General features: G+C 40.1%; 2 protein-coding genes across 2 annotated transcripts; both read right to left on the bottom strand.

Annotated features, from left to right (window-relative positions):
* Positions 1-2,114: 2,114 nt before the first annotated feature.
* On the bottom strand, positions 2,115-3,059 carry LOC124525121 (olfactory receptor 9A4-like). The gene has a single exon (XM_047097607.1). It carries the CDS (start codon positions 3,057-3,059, stop codon positions 2,115-2,117), a length of 945 nt encoding a protein of 314 aa, XP_046953563.1.
* A 16,209-nt stretch (positions 3,060-19,268) lies between these two features.
* Positions 19,269-20,213, bottom strand: LOC124525146 (putative olfactory receptor 9A1). Its single transcript, XM_047097668.1, has one exon. It carries the CDS (start codon positions 20,211-20,213, stop codon positions 19,269-19,271), a length of 945 nt encoding a protein of 314 aa, XP_046953624.1.
* Positions 20,214-25,585: the final 5,372 nt, after the last annotated feature.

Genomic DNA, 25,585 nt, shown 5'->3' with positions numbered 1-25,585 from the left:
TGTACAATTCAGTAGCATTAAGTGCATTCACATTGTTGTGCGACCGTCACCACCCTCCATCTCCAGAACACTTTACCATCCTAAGCTGACACTTGGCCCCCATTAATTAGTAACTCCCATTTCCTCCTTCCCCAGCCCCTGCTGCTCACTATTCTACTTTCTGTCTCTAGGAACTGGACTATTCTAGGTACCTCACATAAACGGAAACATACAACATTTTCCCTTTTATATTCACTTTCTTTCATTTAGCAATATTTTCAAGGGTCATCTATACGACAGCATGTATCAGAATTTCATTGGTTTTTAAGTCTGAATAAAATTCCACTGTACGCACGGGGCGCCTGGGTGGCGCAGTCGTTAAGCGTCCGACTTCAGCCAGGTCACGATCTCGCGGTCCGTGAGTTCGAGCCCCGCGTCAGGCTCTGGGCTGATGGCTCAGAGCCTGGAGCCTGTTTCCGATTCTGTGTCTCCCTCTCTCTCTGCCCCTCCCCCGTTCATGCTCTGTCTCTCTCTGTCCCAAAAATAAATAAACGTTGAAAAAAAAAAATAAAAAAAAATTCCACTGTACGCATATACCAGCTTTTGTTTACACATTCATCTGTTTCCTCATCTGTGGAGAGGCTTTTGGGTCACTTCCACTTTTTGGCAATTGAAAGGAATGCTGCTATGATTGTGAATAAAGCTTCTGTTTCCTCTTGCTTTGGAGTCTTAAGAATTCTTAATACCAAGTTATATGAAGGTTTTGGTATAAAAGCAAGTGTTCACATACAGCATGTGAACAGGAAAATCTCCAGGGTTGGGGCAGTGGCCCTGATTCAGAGTCTATAATAAGGAACACAGTTTCTGACTACTGGTGGTGCCCCTGAGAGGGACAGATGACATCAGGCACAGTGCTCAAAAACAATACTGGCTCGTTGGACTGGAGGGATGGAGGTTGCAGGAAAAATGGAGGAGGACTCTAATAGACTAGGATGGCCTGATACATGTAAATGGCCTCTGAGGAGTTGTAAAGCCTACGAGACACTTCTGTACAATGGTACTGACACAATATAAAGGTATAAAATGTAAAGGTCAAGCCATTGGTGTGTGCCAGTGAAAGATTCAGGGGCAAGCCTAATGTCACAGAAGAAAGACAAATATTTGCCTACATTTGAAAAGAGCCATAGAGAACAAGTACGTGAGAGGGAGGAAAGAACAGGGATTGACCTCTTACCGTCAAAGAACCCCTACTGAACCGCATGGTCAGGCAGAAAATTTACAATCATATACAAATGCAAGGAGTCCTAGATCTCAGGGCTTTAATAATCTAACTATGGATTGAACACAGTCCCAATCAATAGCCCAGCAAGCATTTTGTAGATATCTACAAACCAACTTCAAAATTTATATGGAAAGAGAATGACAAGAGAATGGCCAAAATAGTTACGAAAAAGAAGAGTCATTTTCCATATCATTTATTTATATCATATATTAATCAACCCACCTACATACATATAATCTTCTAATATGCGTGCACACTGATGCACCAATTTGAATCCAGATTCTAGCCTTCTCCTCTTGCTTCTCTGGAACACACCTATCCACATAAGAAACTGGCTCCCACCAGTTGTTATCTTCTTTTGTTCACCTGTAGTATATGTGTACAGCAATTGCAGAATTGCTAAGTCATACCCCCAGTGGGAAACAACTTTATTAACAATAATATTATGATCGTGCTCAATTCATGAACCGCAAGATCATGACCTGAGATGAAGTTAGTCACTTACCGACTGAAAGACCCAAGGGCTCCCAGAGCTGAGTGTCCTTAAAAATATTACATATATTTTGTACATTTACACTTCAAAAATGTATATTGTAAGATGTACTATAACTACAGAGGAATATACAAATGTCTATATTCAATTAGAAAATAATAATGTGATCTCCAATAAGGAAAAATCCGAATATAAGTTGGTGGACTATCAGTGTCTTAAAATTCCCTTGAAGAATTTTGTAGAATTCCCTTGCAGATGACAAACTATTTGATGATGAAAATGATCATTTCAGATTTGAATTAGTGCTATGAGACTGCTCAGGTCCATGATGATGAGTTCATGTTTGTACTTAGGAACCAGCTAACCCTTGAGGAGTTGAGAGCAGCGTTTCATGACATCCCGAAAGACCTCTATGAATTTTTCATTCCGTAGGGTGAAGATAAATGGGTTTAGAAAAGGGGTCACCACTAAAACCATCAGTGACGCTACCCTGTTGTACTCAGCTGCCTGCGTTTGCTTGGGTTTCACATAGAGGAACAAGCAGGTGCCATAGCCGATCACGACATAAGTGAAGTGGGATGCACAAGTAGAGAAGGCTTTCCTTCGGCCAGAGACAGAGGGAATCTTGATGATGGTGGAGATGATGTAGGTGTAGGAGATGATTGTAGGGATAAGAGAACCAAAAAGAATAAAAACAGCCATTAAGAATAGGATGAACTCTATGAAAAGGGTATCATTGCAGGATAGATTGAGCAATTGCCCTCGGTCACAGAAGAAATTGTTCACCACATTTGATTTGCAGAAGGTAAGCTGAAATGTGGCATAAACTGGCCAGATTTCAGAAAGGAACCCAAACACCCATGACATAATGACCACCCAGATGCAGGTGCGGCTGTTCATAATGATGTCGTACCTCAGAGGGTTACAGACAGCCACGTAACGGTCCACAGCCATCGCTCCCAGTAATGTAAACTCTGTGGTCCCCAAAGAAAGGTACAGGAAGAGCTGGGTGACACATGCAGCCAGAGATATTGTCTGCATCCCAGGGAGCAGCAGCCCCCAAAGCATCATGGGCACGATATTAGTGGTAACCAAGATCTCCAAGGCAGAGAGATGACCAAGGAAGAAATACATGGGGGACTGCAGACGTCTGTCCACACAGACAATCACAATGATGACCATGTTTCCCATTAATGTCACTGAGTAGAAGAAGAAGAAGATAGCAAAGAGAATATGATGTAGTTCTCGGGAGCCAGGGAAGCCAAGGAGATAAAATTCAGTGGCACTAGAGTGATTCCCCAACATTTAGTTCTGAGCTCTTGTTCCTTGTGGAATCTAAAGACTAAAGAGAGAAAACAAGTTTCTGATCACAGGAAGATTCAAGATAATTCCAACATGAGGAAATATATCCTACTCTTTGACTTCACAAGATAATGCTACTATTTTATACAAGGTTGGTGTTAAATGTTTTATGAAGGATATGTGTAATATATGAAGGTAAACGTAAATGCCCAAAAAGATGAGCAGTAGCCACCAACACCACACCTGAGGCATGAAAACCCACCCACCCAGTATGTACCCATCTCCCAGTTCACCAGCCATCCTGCCTCCAGTCCTGCCCTGACCTGCCATCCCGTCCCTGACCACATTGTTCTCATTTATACCATCCACTCCTCCATCTCCAGTGCCCAAAAGTGTCTTCTCTGCCTTTCATATGCATCCTCTGCATAATCTTGCTACATTTCAAGAGTTCTGAGAATAACCAATCCCCATGATACCCAAGCACACCCAGACATGGTTCCTCCTTTCTTTGTGTCCTCTAAACACAGACTCCATTTGCATTGTATTCATATTAAATTTCTGCCTCGATTATATTATCAACTTTATGGTGTGGCTACCAAGTGAGACATTTCTAGCACATTGTCATAAGAGAACAGCTATTTTGAGACAAAATAGTGAGTTTTTCCCTGACTTCTAAAAAGCTGCCTCCCTGGATGGATTATTCACCTCCTCCTTCTTGTTCTCATAATGAGTCATCCTCCTTTTCTCATTTCAGTGAATGTTTATCCTCCAAGAGCAAAGACACTCTAATTTCCCCTATAGTGACCACTAACACTGAGATTATGATTCTCCTGGTCAGTAAATGACAACAGGAAGGATGTCGGCAGAAGGAAGTCCTGTCTGTACTGCAGTCTCCACCCTGGGGTCAGAAGGCAAGAAAACAGCTGTGATATAGAGACAAAATCCTCCATATTCCCCCAGGTCACAAATGTCTAGTTCCAGATGAGAGACAAGACCTCCAAATGGGCAACCTATCCCTCTAACTGAACTGCCAGGATCCCAGTCTTGTAGAACAATTTAGAAAATTCCAAAGAGCACATATGCTTTTCTATGACCTTCTATTTTCCCCAGACCCTAGGGTAAGAAAATAGTTAGAAGACACTGATATAAATCATACTGAGTTCCTCAGGAGGTGTGAGCTCCTTGCCTCAGCACATGCAGGTCTTTGCTCAAATATCTCCTCTCCACAGCACTTTCTCACACATCCCCTTCAAATAATTCATGCACCATGCATAATTTCACTTCTAACCTCTTCGGATTGTATTTTGCTATTGGCTCTCAGAAATAGCTCAAATAATATAATACATTTGTTTATTAATTTATCATCATCAAAATCCCACATTAGAATTAAGTACCTTGAGGCAAGTTTTTTATCTTTCTGGTATTACTACTTGTGACAAGAACAGAGTCTGACAAAGTACGTGTTCTATAAATATTTTTAAATGGCTTTAACAATTAACAGGTTAAAGAACAAGTCAATGAATAAACAAAGAGTATCTTTCCTTCCATTCACTTTTCTCCAAAGCATCGCCCAGTCAACCTGCAATCTTTCTTCCCAGAGATCCCCACAAGATGGCAAGGAGGTATATGGAAGAGATGAAGAGATATGAGAGAACAGGAACTTAGGTGATGGCAGAGCGTGTGCTCGTCGCCAGCACTGGGCACCATGAAGCTGCTCTTTGCTATGGAGGGATGATTTGATGGAAGGTCATCTAATCTGCAGCTGCCTTAGTCCTACTCTTCAGGCTCTAGGTGTCCTTATTCCACCTGGCAGCCAAGCCTAGACCCTCCCATGATAATGCCCTTGAACTCTCTCCTTCACCGAGGGGCATGCCTGGAAGACACTCACCTCCAGAAAAGGGTTGGAACGTCCTTTGGCTCCTCAAGCATCAACCCAGGCTACCCATGGTTAGTAAAGAGTCATGCTTGGGAGACAATGAGTAGTTCCTGCTGTCTCCACTCATGGTGAAAAATACTATCGACACACAGGAGCTCCGGAAAAAGTGCAGAAGTAGTGCTGAGAGGAATCTAGCTATCTCCCTCCCCCTCATTCTCTCTGCCTTCTAACTATCCATCCCTAGGGATGGATAGTTATACACATCCAGGGAGGCAGTTATCCATCCCTAAGGATGGATAGTTATACACTGAGGAACAATTTGCACAGGTTCAGCGACACACTAGGGATGTAGTCAAGGAAAAGCTGAAGAAACTTTCACTCTTCCCTCCTGAGGATAATCAAGTTTTAGATCCCGGTAAAGTTCTCTGCATTGGGAAAACTTAAACACTCCTACTCAGGAATTTCTCAACTTTCAGGCTGCCATCCTCCCAGACCCTTAGTTATCACCACTACCAAGCTGTGAACACTCAGCCCCCTCATCTGCTCTCTGCTTCTCCCTGACTCCATTTAGCCCTACAGAGCCTGCCCTGCCCCCAAGCTGATGACTCCAAGACAGACTCAGAAACTTAGGGGCCACTAAATCTTCTTCTTCTTCATCTCCAAGGTTTCAGCAAACACAGCTTTCCCGATGATCTCTGCACACTCTAAACCACATACCCTCTGTCCACAGTTATGGGAACCTGGCAAGACAAATAGAGAGGACCTGCCACCTACTCCAATGTCACCTTCTGATAATGCCACAGCCCATTCCAGTCCCTCCAACATGCACCCAACTCTGGGTGTTCAGCCATACATTTCCCTTCTAGATCTTCAAATGCTCTCAGGTCACCTCCCTGTGCTGCTTGAACTGAGGGGTCAAACTTGAAGGAACACTATTCAGAATTAACAACAACAACAACAAAATACTGCATAAAAGAGAGAATGGCTGGGATGCTGAGTTTAAAAGCAAAATCACACTTAAAACACTTACTTTTAACATTGAAAACAACTGCCATCTTTCATGAAATTAGCACAGGTATTATTTAAAAATCAAATGGAAGGATATAAGGTAAAGCATAAATATCTCTCTCCCCATCTGCTTGATTCTCCTGATCCATCTCCTAGAGCTAAATATTATTATAAATTATTATTAAAAATTTCTAGTCTATTCATACAGAATTTTCTGTGTGTTTACAAGAATATCTGTATATATTCTAAGTAAAATATGTTTTAATTAATATACTTTCCTGCTACCTTCTTCTTAATATATATATGTGTGTATGTACACATGCTTGTGTGTCTATTAAACTTTTCCATATTAAAAATATGTTAATCACATTTTATGTAATTGCTTAACAAATATTTGCTTATGAAAATACTGATAATTAATTAATGAATATGCTGATTTACAAACATTTTGTCCAATTTTTCATGTGTATATTGATGCAATAAATACTCTCTTGTATGATAATTTGTACAACTTTTTAATTGTATTAAATTATTAGCTGTTACCATTCATTCTCCAAAGTTACAATAATTTATAATCTTTTTTTTAAGTTTTTATTTAAATTCCTGTTAGTTAACATGCAGTGGAATAGTAGTTTCAGGTGTACAATACAATGATTCAACACTTCCATACATCACCTGGTGATCATCATAACAAGTGCCCTCCTTAATCCCCATCACCCACTTCACCCACCCACCCCCACCTCCCCTCTGGTAATCATCAGTTTGTTTTCTATAGTTAAGAGTCTTTCTTGGTTTACTTCTCTATCATTTTTCTCCTTTGCTCATCTGTTTTGTTTTTTAAATGAGATTGTATTGGGCCCATCCAAAGAGTCTCTGGTCAGGTATTTCTTTTCTTTTTTTAAAATTTTTTTAATGTTTGGTTTTTTTTTTTTTTTGAGAGAGAGAGACAGTGAGAGAGAGAGAGACAGACAGAGCACGAGTGGGGGAGGGGCAGAGAGAGAGAGAGAGAGAGAGAGAGAGAGAGAGAGAGAGAATCCCAAGCAGGCCCTGGGTTGCCAGTACAAGTCCAATGCGGGGCTCAAACTCACAAAAGGTGAAATCAAGACCTAAGCTGAAATCAAGAGTTGGACACCCAACCGACTGAGCCACTCAGGCTCCCCCAGAATCAATTTTCTTAATTCAAGGCATGGTTCAGTTTTCTAGATATCTTTACAGTATTTTCCACTATACACTGGAAGAGTAGAAATGGAGAAGGAAGAAGGAACATAAAGTATTAAAACTCCTTCAGAAAAAGTTTCATTTCTTAAAAACTTAAATATATATATATATATATATATATATATATATATATAATTCAGCAATTCTACTTGTAGACAGTTTCCTAAAATGAATCAAAACATACTTCTGTTATAATGTTCATAGTGCCTGTATTCATTGTAACTAAAATAACATAAAATAAATATGTATCAACAGAGATGGATATATTCATATGAAGAAATACTACTCAGCAACAAAAAGTAACAAACTGTTGATAGACACAAAATGGTTGAATTCAAGTACATTACAATGAATGAAAAGGTCAGACACCAAAAATGCATATTGTATGGAGGTATGTTCGCTATCATTTTTAACTTATTGGATTATATAGATTAGCCTTTTATTCAGGATTTTGGCCTCTATGTTAATGAAAGGCATTAGCCTTAATTTTCTTTTATGTAAGGTCCTTGTCAGGTTTTGGCATGAAGGTAATTTTGGTTATCATAAAATGAATTGGAAAATATGCCCTCCTTTCCTATTTTATGTGGGAAAAGTTTGTATTATCTCCTTCCAAGTTGTTGGGGAAACTCCATGTCTAGCGAGGACCTCTAGCCCAAGAGTTTTCTCTATGAGAAAGTATTTACAGGTGAAACATCTTTAGTAGCTAAAGGACTATTCAAAACTTCTACTTCAGATTGTGTTTGCAAGGTGAATTGCTTAATTCATCTGTCAAGTTTATTGACAAAGTTGTTCATGATACCCGTTTTTATAGATTTAAGAATTATGGTACCATTGTGATACCCCTTGTTTCCATTTGTGACACTGGTAATTTGTGTTTCTGTTTTTTCCTCGGTCATTCTTGTTAGGGATTGACCAATTATATTATTCTTTTCCAAGACATTACATTTGGCTTTATTGAGTCTTCTCTATTGCTATCTGGTTTACGTTTCATGTTCTCAAGGCATTATCCCTATGTGTGTCTCTTCATATGCTATTCTATTTATAAGGGTGCCAATCATTAAGATAGGGATCCACTATGGCCTCATCTTCACCGATTACATCTGCAACCACCCCATTTCCAACCAAGTTCACATGCTGATGTACTGGGAGGTTAGAACTTCAACATATGAATGTTGACAGACATAATTCAACCCATAACAGAGGTCTTGGCTGCTTCCAAATTGGGGAAAATATGAATATACTTACAGTAAACATTCTGTGCAAGATTATGTGTGGACATAAGTTTTCAACTCATTTGTGTGTATACTAAGGAAGATAATTGCTGGGTTGAATGGTAAGAGTATATTTAGCTTTGCAAGAAATTGCCAAATTGTCTTTCAAAGTGACTATACCATTTTTCATTCCCAACATAATAATGAGAATTCCACTTGTCCACATTGTCACCAGCATTTGGTGTTTTAGACTTTAGCCATTCTCTTAGGTGTTAACATTCATTAACATTCATTGTTGTTTAAGTTGCAATTTCCTGATGACATAGGATGTTGACCATTTTTTATATGCTTATTTATCACCTGCATATGTTCTTTAGTGAAGGGTCTGTTCAGATCTTTTGTCCATTTTTTAATTGAGTTATGTGTTCTTATTTTTTTAATATGAAATTTACTGTCAAATTAGTTTCTATACAACACCCAGTGCTCATCCCAACAGGTGCCCTCCTCAATGTCCGTCTAGTTATGTGTTCTTATTGTTGAGTTTGAAGAGTTCTTTGTATATTTTGGATACATGTGCAATATTTCATATGTGCTTTATAAGTATCTTCTCCCAAACTGTGGTTTGTCATTTCATTCTCTTAACAGTCTTTCCCAGAGCAGAAGTTCATGTTTTCAATTTTTTGTTTCCTAAATCATGCTTTTGGTGTTGTATCTAAAACATAGTCATCAAACACAAGGTCACCTAGTTTTCTCCACTGTTACGTTATGATGTTTTGTAGCTTTGCATTTGACATTTAGGTCTCTGCTCCAAGTTGAGTTTGCTTTTGTGAAAGGTGTAAAGTCTGTGTCCAGAATTATTTTTCATGAAGATGTCCAGTTGTTCCGGCACCTTTTGTTGAAAAGACTATCCCTTCTTCATGGAACTGCCTTTGTTTTTTGTTACAGGTCAGTTGATGATATCTGTGTGTGTCTATTTCTGGGCTTTCTGTTCTTTTCCACTGATATATTTCTCTATTATTTCACCAATAACACTCTGTCTTGAAAACTACAGTTCTATAATAAGTCTTGAAGTTGAGTAGAGACAATACCTTCAACTCTGTTCTTCTATTATGTTGGCTATTCTGAGCCTTTTCCCTTTCCATATAAACATTAGTATCACCTTGTCATTATCTACAAAATAACTTACTGGGATTTGGTTGACAATCAGAAATTAAAGAGAGAAATAACTGACTCAGAAATACAAAGGATTATAAGAGAATGTTATTAAAAAATTATATGTCAAGAACTTGGACAACCTAGAAAAAATGGATAGATTCCTAGAAACATAACTGAATCCAAAACTGAATCCAGAAGAAATAGAAAGCTTGAACACATTGATTACCAGCTACAAAATTGAATCAGTAATAAAATAAAAAAATCCCAACAAACAAAAGTCCAGGACCAGATGACTTCACAAGCGAATTCAACAAAAAATGTAAAGAAGACATGGGACACCTGGGCAGCTCAGTTAGTTAAGCATCTGACTCTTGGTTTCGGCTCAGGTCATGATCTCAGTTAAATGAGTTCGAGCCCTGTCTTGGGCTCTGTGCTAGCAGCATGAAGGCCGCTTGGGAATCTCTCCCTCCCTCTCTCTCTCTGTCCCTTCCCTACTCACTCTGTCTCTCTCTCAAAATAAATGAATAAACTTAAAAAAAATTAACTTTAAAGAAAACTTAATTTTCTCAAACTATTCCAAATAATAGCAGAGAAAGGAAAGGTTCCAAATTCATTCTATGAGGCTAGCATTACCCAATAATAATAAATACCCAGATAAAGGCACTACAAAAGGGGCTCCTGGGTGGCTCAGGCAGTTAAGGGCCTAACTCTTGATTTCAGCTCGTCATGATCTTATGGTTCATGAGTTTGAGCCCCGCATCAGGCTCCACGCTTATAATTCTCTGTCTCCTCTCCTTCTGCCCTCCCCCTCTCTCAAAAATAAATAAACTTTTTAAAAGATGCTATAAAAAACAGGGAACTACAGACCCATATTGCTGATGAACATAGATGTGATAATCCCCACAAAAATATTAACAAACAGAAGCCAATGATTTAAATAATTTAAAAAGTCATTCACCACGATCAAGTGGGATAAATTCCTACGATGCAAGGTGGTTCAAGCTTCACAAATCAATCAACATGATACATCACTTCTATAAGAGAAAGGATAAAAACTATATGATCATTTCAATAGATGCAGAAAAAGCATGTGACAAAGTAAAATACATGATAAAAACCTTCAACAAAGTAGGTTTAGAGGGACATACCTCAACAAAATAAAGTCCATATATGGAAAACCCACAGCTAACAACATCCTCAATGGGGAAAAAGTGAGAGCTTTCCCCTACGGTCAGGAACAAGACAGGGATGTCCACTCTCACCACTGTTATTTCACACAGTACTGGAATACCTAGCCTCAGCAGTCAGACAACAAAATAAATAAAAGGCATCCAAATCAACAGGGTAGAAATCAGACTTTCACTATTTGCAGGTAACATGATACTCTAAATTCAAAACCCAATAAACTCCACCAAAAAGTTGCTAGAACAGATACACAAATTTAGTCAAGTCACAGAATACAAAATCAACATTCAAAAATCTGTTGCTTTTCTATACACCATTAATGAAGCAACATAAAGAGAAATCAAGGAACCAATCCCGTTTATAATTGCACCAAAAATAATAAGAAACCTAGGAATAAACTTAACTGAGGAGGTAAAAGACCTGTACTCTGAAAACTATAAAACATTGATGAAAGAAATTGTATAGGATACAAACAAGTGCAATGATATCCATGCTCATGGATTGGGAGAATAAATATTATTAAAATGTCCATACAACCCAAAGCCATCTACAGCTTTACTGCAATCCCTACCAAAATACCAACAGCGTGTTTCATGGAACTAGAACAAATAATCTTAAAAATCATATGGAACCACAAAAGACCCTCAATAGCCCAAGTAATGTTGAAAAAAAGAAGAAAACTGGAGGTATTAACACAATCTCAGATTTCAAGATATACTACAAAGCTGTAGTGATCAAAGCAGTACAATACTGGCACAAAAACAGGCTCATAATCAAGGAAACACAACAGAGAGACAAGAAATAAACCAACACTTACAGGTCAATTAATCTTTGACACAGGAGGCAAGAACATGAATGGGAAAGACGGTCTCTTCAACAAATGGCGTTGGGAAAACTGGGCAGCAACATGCAAAAACAATGAATGAAACTGGACCACTTTCTTACACCATAAACAAAAATAAACTCAGAATGGGTAAAACACCAAAATGTGAAACCTGAAACCATAAACATCCTAGGAGAGAGCACAGGCAGTCATTTCTGTGACATCAGTGGAAACATTCTTCCAGATGTGTCTCCGGAAGCAAGGAAAACAAAAGCAAAAATAAAGAATTGGTACTATACTGAAATGAAAAGCTTCTGCATAGCAAAGGAAACACTCAACACAGCAAAAAGACAACCTACTGAATGGGAGAAGATATTTGCAATGACATACCCAATAAAGGGTTACTTTCCAAAATGTATACAAGAACTGATACAACTCAACACCCAAAAAACAAAATTAAAAATGGGCAGAAGACATTAACAGACATTTCTCCAAAGAAAACATATGGATGGTCAACAGACACATGAAAAGATGCTCAACATCACTCATCATCAGGGAAATTCAAATCAAAACTACAATGAGCTATCACCTCACACCTGTCAGAATGGCTAAAATCAGAAACACAAGAAAACAAAGACAACCTACTGAATTGTTGGTAAGGAGTTGGTAAGGATGTGGAGGAAAAGAAACCCTCTCACACTGTTGGTGAGAATGCAAACTGGTGCAGCCACTGCGGAAACAGTACGGAGGTTCCTCAAAAAATTAAACATAGAATTGCCATAGGGGCGCCTGGGTGGCGCAGTCGGTTAAGCGTCCGACTTCAGCCAGGTCACGATCTCGCGGTCCGTGAGTTCGAGCCCCGCGTCAGGCTCTGGGCTGATGGCTCAGAGCCTGGAGCCTGTTTCCGATTCTGTGTCTCCCTCTCTCTCTGCCCCTCCCCCGTTCATGCTCTGTCTCTCTCTGTCCCAAAAATAAATAAACGTTGAAAAAAAAAAATTTTAAAAAAGAATTGCCATATAACCCAGTAATTCCACTACTAGGTATTTACCCAAAGAATACAAAAACACTAATTCAAAAAGATATATGCACCTCTATGTTTATTATAGCATTACTGAAATAGCCAAACTACATAAACAACCCAAATGTCCATCGATAAGCAAATGGATAAAGAAAAGTGGTATATATATATATATATATATATATATATATATATGTGTGTGTATATAATGTGTGTATATATATATTCAATATATATAATGAAATATTACTCAGCCATAAGAAGAATGAAATGTTGCCATTTGCAACAGTATGGATAGATCTAAAGTCTAAAATGTATTATACTAAGTGAAATAAGTTAGAGAAAGACAATTACCGTATGATTTCACTCATATATGGAATGTAAGAAATAAATGAAGAAAAAATTAGACAAACCAACAAATACACTATTAACTATAGGGAACAAACATGGCTACCTAAGGGGAGGTGGGTAGGGGGATGGGTGAAATAGGGGATGGGGATTGAGAGCACACTTAACCTTCATGAGCACTGAGTAATGTATAGAACTGTTGAATCGCTATATTGTACACCTGAAACATAACGCTGCACGTTAGCCATGCTGGAATTGAATTTTTTTTAACGAATAGAAAAACTAGACTGATAAAAGGTATTTCCAATGTGCATGTAAGATAATATCGGATACGTGTGCTCAATATCTGAAGAACCCCTGAATGTCATGACAAAGTAACCAAAGGCCCAAGTAGAAAAATGTGAAACTCCATCCCTCCTCCCCTACTGTTCTCCCATTTTCTACCTTCAGCTAAACAGAAACTTTACAGAGTATATAGACTTAAGTAAATACTCATTTGCTAAAAATAATGAGATATCCTCATAAACAATCAAACCTTCCTGGCAATCGAAAGCTAGAGTTTAATTAGTATGACTCAAAGACATTGGAAAAACACAGAATAATTTTACATCTTTTATTTTTAAATTGATAATATAGAATTTCATTGGTAATACATTCTCATGAAACACACACCAAAACAATATAAAAGGTTATTCAATAAGAAATACTTCTTTCACTCCTACTCCTAATAGCCCAGTTGGTAATCAGTTACCTACCTTGACTTCCAGACTTTTCCTCATGTAATTATGCAAATATGAATAATTTGATATACATATATGCTGTGAACTGATTACCATAATAAATTTAGTTAGCACATCTGTCCCCTCACAAAATTACTTTTTATTTCATGGTGAGAACATTTAATATCTATTCTATTAGTAACTTTCAAGTATACAATGTAGCATAGTTCTATAGTCACCATGCTGTACATTAGATCCACAAACTTACCTATCTTACAACTGGGAGTTATAACTTATAAGAGTTACAAGCAACATCTCCAAATTTCCCTCATTCCCCAGCCCCTAGTAACCACCAGTCTACTCTCTATTCCTAGGAGTGTGGCTTTTTTAGATTCCACATATAAGGGAAAATATACAATATTTGTCTTCCTCTGTCTGATCTATTTCCCTTGGCATAATGCCCTCAAGATTTATCCATGTTACTATTTTGCTATTCATGTTGTTAGCAAATGACAGGATTTTCTTCTTTTTTATGGTTGAATAATATTTCATTTCTCATTAATGGATCAGATTAAATTAGTGACTGGCTTCAGAAGAAAAAGACCTACTATCAGCCAGGCTAGGCTACTGATTCTGAGTGATTCTAGAGATTCAGAGGCTTTCTCAGGACTTATATGGATACACTTGTTTCTTGAGCTCTCTCTTGGTGAATTCTTAAGCTTGTTTGTCTTCTAGATCATGTAATGCACCAGGCCAGGTGCTGAAAACCTCCCTTTAGCTTTCCCAAAGGAAAGAGCTAATGCTCACATTTGTGGTCTCTCTTTGGCCTACAGATTCCAGGTGAGTTTCTGGGCATGTTCAATAGCCTGTGCCCAAAGCTCATCCAAGCTGCCTTTGGGTCTGGGCACCAGGGTGAGGTACATTAGATGCTGGGGGATCTGCAGCCAAGGCATCCCCAGTGGCTGGTGTGTGGGTGTTTTCATCTGACCAAAGTGACAATGAAGTATGAAGCTGGAATAAAAACATCCAAAATAGCTTACCTTTTATGAGTTCTCTGTTAGAGGGATGCTGGAAAATCTGCCCCATCAAAACTTAGAAGCACACCAAGCAAGAAGACCTATGGAGCACAAAGCACAAGGAATAATTTATTGTTAGGTTTATGGTATCTGCAGGGGTAAACAAGAAGAAAAAACAGGATGAATATTTGATCAAAATTTAAAAATAAGGTGATTAACTAAAGAAAAAACAACTTGATAAATCACAAAATGTCAGTATATTATTTATATATCCCAGTAGAAACAGTTGAACACAGTCACCTCTGAAGAGTGTGAAGAGAATCAAAGAGGGGATCAAAGGGTATTGGCACAAAAACAGACACATAGACCAATGGAATAGAATAGAAACCCCAGAACTAGACCCACAAATGTATGGCCAACTAATCTTTGACAAAGCAGGAAAGAATATCCAGTGGAAAAAAGACAGTCTCTTTAACAAATGGTGCTGGGAGAACTGGACAGCAACATGCACAAGATTGAAACTAGACCACTTTCTCACACCATTCACAAAAATAAACTCAAAATGGATAAACGACCTGAATGTGAGACAGGAAGCCATCAAAACCCTAGAGGAGAAAGCAGGAAAAGACCTCTCTGAACTCACCCGTAGCAATCTCTTACTTGACACACCCCCAAAGGCAAGGGAATTAAAAGCAAAAATGAACTACTGGGACCTTATGAAGATAAAAAGCTTCTGCACAGCAAAGGAAACAACCAACAAAACTAAAAGGCAACCAACGGAATGGGAAAAGATATTTGCAAATGACATATCGGACAAAGGGCTAGTATCCAAAATCTATAAAGAGCTCACCAAACTCCACACCCGAAAAACAAATAATCCAGTAAAGAAATGGGCAGAAGACATGAATAGACACTTCTCTAAAGAAGACATCCAGATGGCCAACAGGCACATGAAAAGATGCTCAACGTCGCTCCTCATCAGGGAAATACAAATCAAAACCACACTCAGATATCACCTCACGCCAGTCAGAGTGGCCAAAATGAACAAATCAGGAGACTATAGATGCTGGAGAGGATGTGGAGAAACGGGAACCCTCTTGCACTGTTGGTGGGAATGCAAATTGGTGCAGCCACTCTGGAAAACAGTGTGGAGGTTCCTCAAAAAATTAAAAATAGACCTACTCTATGACCCAGCAATAGCACTGCTAGGAATTTATCCAAGGGATACAGGAGTACTGATGCATAGGGGCACTTGTACCCCAATGTTTATAGCAGCACTCTCAACAATAGCCAAATTATGGAAAGAGCCTAAATGTCCATCAACTGATGAATGGATAAAGAAATTGTGGTTTATATACACAATGGAGTACTACATGGCAATGAGAAAGAACGAAATATGGCCCTTTGTAGCAACGTGGATGGAACTGGAGAGTGTGATGCTAAGTGAAATAAGCCATACAGAGAAAGACAGATACCATATGGTTTCACTCTTATGTGGATCCTGAGAAACTTAACAGAAACCCATGGGGGAGGGGAAGGAAAAAAAAAAGAGGTTAGAGTGGAAGAGAGCCAAAGCATAAGAGACTCTTAAAAACTGAGAACAAACTGAGGGTTGATGGGGCTGGGAGGGAGGGGAGGGTGGATGATGGGTATTGAGGAGGGCACCTTTTGGGATGAGCACTGGGTGTTGTATGGAAACCAATTTGACAATAAACTTCATATACTGAAAAAAATAAAAATTAAAAAATTAAAAATTAAAAGTTAAAAAAAAACAAAGAGGGGATCAAAGCTCTGATGATTCATCATAAAAAATCATTTAGAAATATTTAATATTTTTTTCTTTTCTATTGTGGTAAAAAATATATAACACAATTTTGTCATTTTTAACCATCTTAAGTGTACAATTCAGTAGCATTAAGTGCATTCACATTGTTGTGCGACCGTCACCACCCTCCATCTCCAGAACACTTTACCATCCTAAGCTGACACTTGGCCCCCATTAATTAGTAACTCCCATTTCCTCCTTCCCCAGCCCCTGCTGCTCACTATTCTACTTTCTGTCTCTAGGAACTGGACTATTCTAGGTACCTCACATAAACGGAAACATACAACATTTTCCCTTTTATATTCACTTTCTTTCATTTAGCAATATTTTCAAGGGTCATCTATACGACAGCATGTATCAGAATTTCATTGGTTTTTAAGTCTGAATAAAATTCCATTGTACGCATATACCAGCTTTTGTTTACACATTCATCTGTTTCCTCATCTGTGGAGAGGCTTTTGGGTCACTTCCACTTTTTGGCAATTGAAAGGAATGCTGCTATGATTGTGAATAAAGCTTCTGTTTCCTCTTGCTTTGGAGTCTTAAGAATTCTTAATACCAAGTTATATGAAGGTTTCGGTATAAAAGCAAGTGTTCACATACAGGATGTGAACAGGAAAATCTCCAGGGTTGGGGCAGTGGCCCTGATTCAGAGTCTATAATAAGGAACACAGTTTCTGACTACTGGTGGTGCCCCTGAGAGGGACAGATGACATCAGGCACAGTGCTCAAAAACAATACTGGCTCGTTGGACTGGAGGGATGGAGGTTGCAGGAAAAATGGAGGAGGACTCTAATAGACTAGGATGGCCTGATACACGTAAATAGCCTCTGAGGAATTGTAAAGCCTATGAGACACTTCTGTACAATGGTACCGACACAATATAAAGGTATAAAATGTAAAGGTAAAGCCATTGGTGTGTGCCAGGGAAAGATTCAGGAGCAAGCCTAATGTCACAGAAGAAAGACAAATATTTGCCTACATTTGAAAAGAGCCATAGAGAACAAGTACGTGAGAGGGAGGAAAGAACAGGGATTGACCTCTTACCGTCAAAGAACCCCTACTCAACCCCATGGTCAGGCAGAAAATTTACAATCATATACAAATGCAAGGAGTCCTAGATCTCGGGGTTTTAATAATCTAACTATAGATTGAACACAGACCCAATCAATAGCCCAGCAAGCATTTTGTAGATATCTACAAACTGACTCCTAAATTTATATGGAAAGAGAATGACAAGAGAATGGCCAAAATAGTTACGAAAAAGAAGAGTCATTTTCCATATCATTTATTTATATCATATATTAATCAACCCACCTACATACATATAATCTTCTAATATGCATGCACACTGATGCACCAATTTGAATCCAGTGCCACATGGCTAATTCTAGCCTTCTCCTCTTGCTTCTCTGTAACATACCCATCCACAGTGACAGACCTGGCTCCCACCAGTTGTTATCTTTATTTGTTCACCTGTAGTATACAGGTATAGCAATTGCAGAATTGTTAACTCATACTCTCAGTGGGAAACAACTTTATTAACAATACTATTATGATCATGCTCAGTTCCACTCTTAGTCTTACAGATTCCAGTCAAAACACTATTTTTCAGTTATGTATGTCACATTCTTTTTTCCCAGTCCCTTCAGTGAGTTCACAACATACATGTATAATGTTGGGAAGGAAGTTTCATGTGCACAGTCTTTTGACCCCTGCTTAGCCACATAAGAATGGCAGAAATATTGACAATGGTGGTGTGAAAGGAGAGAGGCCAGGATGGGACAATAAAGGAATTGAGATGCAGACGAGGAAACTCACTGTAGAGTTGGAAGACAGCTTGGCAAAGTTGGTCCTTGTGAGGGGGGGAGGAGGAAGGGAACCTAGAAATGTAGCTGAGAGAGAAGGGAGATGGAATGTCCTGTGTCAGGATTGACCAATGTGAGGACTATGGGGAGAAGTGACCAGGAGCTGCCATTTTTCTGCCCTCCATGCACACCTGCTTCAGCCCAGGGACACAGCAAGATCAGCTCACCCTTGTCATTTCAATTCCCAAAACTAGCCAGTTCCCCTCCCACATTTGGGGCTGGTGTTATAATGAGAGTCAATGACAGATGAGAAAATACTTCTTTCCAAAACCCTCCCTCTTCACTCTGAGAAAGTCTACCAATTGTAGATGTGCCTGAATTAACACACATTTAGCCCTGAGGTTGGGAGGTGTCAGGACTATGGAGTGAGTTCACTCTCACAACTGTCAGTTGAGAACCACAGGGAGGTACTGTCCCTGTTGAACGTTGGAGCAGGAACCTCAGGAAAAGGTTGTACATGAGGCTGGACTTGTCACTTACAGAAGAAACAGAAGGTCTTTAGGCAGTGAAAATATCATCAAATCACAGGACAAAATATGGGAAAATGACCCTAGTACCTAGAATCAAACACATAGCTCAGCGACCATGGAGTGAATTATGCTTTTCCTTGCTTTTCCCAGTCAGAGTTCAGAGTTCTAAAAAAAACCCATATTTTGTACATTTACACCTGTTAAATTTATATTGTAAGATGTATCATAAGTATAGAAGAGTGTATAAACATATATATCCAGTTAAAAAATAATAATGTGATCTCCCATGTAGGAATCATCTAATTATAAATTGGAGAACCAGCCATGTTTTAAAATTCCTATGAAAAATTTTTAGAATTCCTTTGTGCATCACAAACTATTTGATGATGAAAATGATCATTTCAGGTTGAATTAGTGTTTTAAGATTACTCAGGTCCATGATGATGAGTTCATTATTGTCCTTAGGACACAGCTAATCCTTGAGGAGTTGATAGCAGCGTTTCATGACATCTCGAAAGGCCTCTATGAATTTGTCATTCCGGAGGGTGAAGATGAATGGGTTCAGGAAAGGGGTCACCACTAAAACCATCAGTGACGCTACCCTGTTGTACTCAGCTGCCTGCGTTTGCTTGGGTTTCACATAGAGGAACAAGCAGGTACCATAGCCAATCACAACAAAGGTGAAGTGAGAGGCACAAGTAGAGAAAGCTTTCCTCCGGCCCGAGGCTGAGGGGATCTTGAGGATGGTAGAGATGATGTAGGTGTAGGAGATGATTGTAGGGATCATAGAACCAACAATAATGAATACAGCCATTAAAAAAAGGATAAACTCTGTGAAAAGGCTATCATCACAGGATAGTTTGAGCAGTTGCCCTCGGTCACATAAAAAATGGTCTATCACATTTGATTTGCAGAAGGTAAGCTGAAATGTGGCATAGACTGGCCAGATTTGAAATAGGAACCCAAACACCCATGACACAATGACCACCCAGATGCAGGTGTGGCTGTCCATAATGATGTTGTACCTCAAAGGGTTACAGACAGCCACATAACGGTCCACAGCCATTGCTCCAATTAATACTAACTCCGACGTACCCAAAGAAAGGTACAAATATAATTGTGCACTACAGGCTGTCAAAGACATTGCCTGCATCCCTGGAAGCAGCAGCCCCCAGAGCATTAAGGGGACAGCAACCGATGTGATCAGGATCTCTAGGACTGAGAGGTGGCCAAGGAAGAAATACATGGGGGACTGCAGACGTTTATCAACACAGACAATCACAATGATGACCATGTTCCCCATGACTGTCACTGAGTAGAGAAAGAAGAAAGTGGCAAAAAGAATATTGTGTAGTTCTTTGGAGCCATGGAAGCCAAGTAGATAAAATTCAGTGGCGCTAGAATAATTCTTCAACATTTAGTCCTGTGCTGTTGTTCTTTATGGAATCTAGGGAACAAAGGAGAGTTCACAGCCTTCTAATTTCACAGGACTAAGGCTATTCCCAGGTGGAGGAAATATCATCTCTGCTCTTAGGCTGCATCATGACCAAGTGGGTTCATCTTCCACTATTTGCTGTACAAGGTTGATGTTGAATGTTTTATGAAGAAAATACATATGAAAATAAACGTATATATGCAAGAAGATGAGCAATAGTCACTAACACCACAGCCTAGGCTTGAGAGCCCACCCACCCCTGTAGGCACTCTTGTCTTTCAATTCATCATCATCCTGCCTCCATCTCTGCTCTGACCTGCCACCCTGTCCAGTTCCCTGACCACAGTGTGTTCATTTATGCCACCAATGCTTCCACCCTAAATGCCCTACGATTTCTTCTCTGCCTCTTACGTCCATGTCCTACAAAATCTTACCAATCCCACCCAGATACGTTTACATATTTCCTTCATCTCCTCTGAATGTGGGCTCCATTTAACTTCTGTTCACTTACAGTTCTTGCTTCGGCTACCTGTATCATCGTTTGAGCCCATCAGTAGAGCCAGCCGGCAGGGTGGTGGGTCTACCCAGAAAACTGTCATAAGATAACAGCTATTTTGAAACAAAGCACGGAGTCTTTCCCTGACTTCTGGGGAGCTGACTCCCTGAAGTGGATTACCCACTTTTTTCCTCCTTATTCTTATCATGAATGCCATCTCTGTCTCTCATTTCGGCTTCCAGTTGGAAACTTGTAGCTCTGAGATTGTTCCTTCTGACACCAGAGGACACCAGGGAGTAGGGGTCCAGAGGAGTAAAGAGGGGGCTGGGACTTTTATCCCCAACTCCCATCTGTCCTGTATAATCTCCACCCTGGCACCAGGGGACAAGAAAACAAGCAACACCCTCTGCCTTCCCCATGTCTCAAATCTCTAGTTTCAGCAAGGAGATAAGACCTCCCAAAAGGCAGTCTGTGTCTATTTCCAACCAGCCATGGTCTGCATCCTATAGAGAACCTTGGAGAAGTCCCCAGAGATTATCTGCTGTGTCCTCCTGTTTTCTCCAGAGACCTACAAATATGGAAAAGTGTCAGAAAACACCCAAAAGGCTCACACTGATCTGGTCAGTAAATCTGGGCTCCTTCCCTCACACATGCAGGTCATTGCTCAAATGTCTCCAACCCATGGGCCCTCTCCAATCATCCTCTCTAAAACAGCAAAAGTGCCTCACATTTTACCCTCTTATTTGGTGGGATTTTCTTCTTACTGGTTCTCATCAATAGCTGATATTGAAGCACTTTTGTCTTTCTTGTTCACTCTCACATCTCCAGTGCCAAGAACAGAGTCTGACACAGAGTAAGTATGTGCTCTTTTAATATTTATTCAAAACATTTGTTCAAATATGTCAGTGAATGAGCAAAAACTATCCACCCTGACCTGCTTTTCCTCTTGTTATAAAATAGTCTCTCTTCACTCTTTACTAAGGCATTGTCTGGTCAAGCTGTGGTCCTCTCCCTGGAGATCCCCTACACAATGGCCAGATTACAAAAACAAGAAATAAGGACAAATGAGAGAGCAGATTCTTAGGTCATAGCAGAGAGATGTGTCTATCACAAGTACCGAAAAGAGCTGAATATGCTGTCTGCTGTGGAGGGAGGATTTGATTTGAGCTCCTCCATTATGCGGCTCCCCTAGCCTACTGTTCATGCTCCAGGGAAGGTGTCCTCATTTTAGACAGCAATGAAGCCCAGAACTTCCCATGCTGATCCTCTCTTACTCTCCTTCGCAGAGGGGAGCCCCGAGCAGACACTCACCTCTAGAGAAAGAGACTGACCTGGAAAATCCTACAGCTCTCCAGGGATCAGCCCAGGCTACCTCCTGCCTGACTAGGGCAGAGCATGCTCTGTGGCCCAGGGAAAGCTGCTGCTGTCCTCACTCTCAGTGCAAGAGAAAACTGTATTCATATGAGCACTTAAGGAAAAGTCCAGTGATAACAGTGCTGTGGAAGCCCTATTGTCTCCTCTGTCTCTCTCTCTCTCTCTCTCCTTCTTTCCTTCTACTGTCTGTCCCCAAGGGGGGTTATTCTCTAAGAAACTACATTTGTCAAGTTCAGAGAAACCCTGGGGATGCAGTCAAGGAAAAGCCAGAAAAACTTTCACCCTTCCCTCCTGAGGCTAATCAAGTTTTTAGAACATGGGCAAGTTTTGCGTAATGATGTAGGTCATTACAAACTTGGAATCTCCTAGTCAGGAGTTTCTTAACACCCAGGCTGCCTTGTACCCAGACCTCAAGTCCTGGTAATCATCAGATAGTCTGAGCCCTAAACAGCCAACCCCTGCTCTGTTTTGTGCCACTACCTCATTCCAATTAGTCCCACGAGAGGCTGAGCGACCCGTAAGCAGAAAACACCGCAAATGATTCCAAGACACTTGCCAAAAACCAAGTGGCCAACAAATAGCTCTGTGCTGACAGCTCAGAGCCTGGAGCCTGCTTCAGATTCTGTGTCTCCTTCTCTCTCTGCCCCTCCCCCACTTGTGCTCTGTCTTTATCAAAAATAAATAAATGTGTAAAAAAATTTTTTTAATAAAAATTAAAAAAAAATGTTCACAGCGGTTTAATTCATTATAACAACTGACACAAAATAAACACCCATCAATAAGAGAATGATAGTCATTCCTCCTCATTCACAGATTCCATACTTGTAAATTCATCTACTCGCGGAAGTTTATTTTTAACTGCGAAATCAGTGTTTGCGGCACTTGCAAGGTCATTTGTTTTAAGCCATACATTTTATATCTGTGGTCCTAAAATCTGGAACTTTCCCAGTTCAATTCTTCTTAATGACAATAAAGTCTTGTCTCTTCCAGCTGTTGGCCGGTGGGGGGGGGGGGGTGGTGTGGAAGGTCCATAGAGCGAACTGGGTAGCCTGGGTAGCCAGCCGACACGGGGAGCTCCCAGGATGTGGCACTTGCCATTTTAAAACTGGGACAGCCCTGGGGTGCCTGGGTGGCTCAGTAGGTTCAGCGTCTGACTTCGGCTTGGGTTATGATCTTGCAGCTCATGGGTTCAAGCCCCATGTCAGGCTCTGTGCTGACAGCTCAGAAGCCTGGAGCCTGCTTCAGATTTTGTGTCTCCCTCTCTCTGCCCCTTCTCTGCTCATGCTCTGTCTCTCTCTCTCAAAGATGAATAAATGTTAAAAAAATTTTTTTTAATAAAAAAATAAAACTGGGACAGCCCTTGGCAAAGTGAGATAAGCAGCACCCTGCCTGTGAAACAGATATTTCCTTGGCTACTCAGAAAATGCAAGGGACTCTTGGTGCCCAATGGTTGTATACACAAACTTTTAACCAATACCCCCATTTCAATTCCTCACCCTCACCTTCCATGGTAGATTGTTTTAACAGTTCTGTTGAGGAAACGCAATTGCTGGGGGGGGGGGGCTGCTGTTATTGTTTCCTTTGCAAAAACTTCATTTGTATTACATAGTCTTGTTACCTTGGAAACACTTCTCTCTGCTTCCCCTCATCAAAAATAATTCACAAAATATCATCCATTGTACCATTTTCCACATTCTCTTTGACCCTGTTAATTACCTTATTTTTTTGTATTCTCATAATGCCTCTTAATATAGTTAGGGGAGGAAGGGAAAATGGATGATCAGTTGATCATAAACAGAAAGTCAGGCTACTTATTTCTTCTTTTCTCTAGAACTTAACCGTAGCATCTTAAAGGAAGGGTTAGTTGTCTGCTTGTCAGTTACCTTGGTCCTCCCCGATGCTTTCTCCCCTATCTTCTGGCCCTGGACTTATTCTCTTTAATTTTTATTTATTTATTTTGAGAGAGAAAGAGAGAGGGGTGGGGGAGAGAAAGAGAGGAGAGAGAGAATTCCAAGCAGACTCTGTCAGTGCAGAGCCTGCCGTGGGGCTCAATCTCACAAACCATGACATCATGTCCTAAGCCAAAACCAAGAATCAGAAGCTTCACTGACTGAGCCACCCAGGCACCACTGGCCCTGGACTTATTAGGGCATTCATATGGAGTGAACATGGTCCAATGTGGACTAGAGGAAGAATGAACTAGGGCTGTGTTTTGGTGAAGAGAGAGGAATAAGGGTCGAAAAAAGGGCAGATTTAGGAGAGATGCCTTCTCTGAGCTCTCTCTTTTGCTTAGGGAGTCATGGGGAGGATGCCTGTTTGAATAGCTCAGATCACAGAGCTTTGGAAAATATTCTGTTTTCTTGGTCTAGACTGAGCTTGGAAAAAGGGTCAGGATTAGGAAAGTAGAAAAAAGAACAGTTATAAATAGGTCCTAAATAGCTCAAGGAACCAAGCTAGGTCACTTCTGAAGTTAATGCCATTTCACTATAACTGGACAAGAGGCACCCCTCACAATCTGTAACACAGATCTCACAGAGCAGGGCTACCGTCTGATCAAGGTTGCTGGTGTCGCACTGGAGGTGGAGAGACTGGTTACACTCCAGTGTGTGGGCACGTGCATGCATGCGTACACATGAACACATCATAGAAACACAACTTATGGATGTCGATCTCTAGCAAATATCTCTAGCAAATTAACCCTTAATTAAGAGGTGTCTCCAAGTGACACTGGACAGTAAGGTGGAGATTTCTCCATCTTTGAGCATGTGTAAGTGTTGGAAATCATCTCTAAACTAGGAAAACATTTTTCTGCACCTGAAAAGTTTTTTTTGTACTGGCTCACAAGGGACTAATTAATTTCCTCACTTGAAAACTTTGTAAGGCATGAAAGCAATTATCTCCTTCCTAGATGGCATTCACCTTCACTCAGCTCCTACTAATATATCAGGGCACAAAATCACTCAGAATTTTATCTTCAGGGACTCTCCACTGCAACTCTCCACCCACTTAATCATGCCTCTCCTCCCATCACAAATCAACCACAGAAAGTTCTTTTTTTTTTCTTACTCTCCCCTTCTAAAGTGATTTAATTGTTGACTTCTGGGTTTTAGGAACTTGGTTTAGGAAAAAGTAATTACCCCAGCATCACCACCATCACAGAGGAACAACCCTGTCTCAGGTTTAAATTTTAAAAATGAGGGGATGCCTAGGTGGCTCAGTTGGTTGGGTGTCTGACCTCGACTCAGGTCATGATCTCACAGCTCATAGGTTTGAGCTCCACGTCAGGCTCTGTGCTGACAGCTCAGAGCCTGCAGCCTGCTTCAGATTCTGTGTCTCCCTCTCTCTCTGCCCCTCCCCTGCTCACATGCTGTCTCTCTTTCTCTCAAAAATGAATAAACATCAAAAAAAATTTTTTTTAATTTTTAAATGAGGTTATTTATAAAATAAAATTTATCAGGCCATTATTAGATATTTTCCTAATCTT

Source organism: Lynx rufus, unplaced genomic scaffold, assembly GCF_022079265.1.
Source record: "Lynx rufus isolate CCGP_SWC_20201006 ecotype Redwood Valley unplaced genomic scaffold, mLynRuf1.p SCAF_4, whole genome shotgun sequence".
Taxonomy (NCBI): Eukaryota; Metazoa; Chordata; class Mammalia; order Carnivora; family Felidae; genus Lynx; species Lynx rufus.
This window is presented reverse-complemented; position numbering and strand designations above follow the sequence as displayed.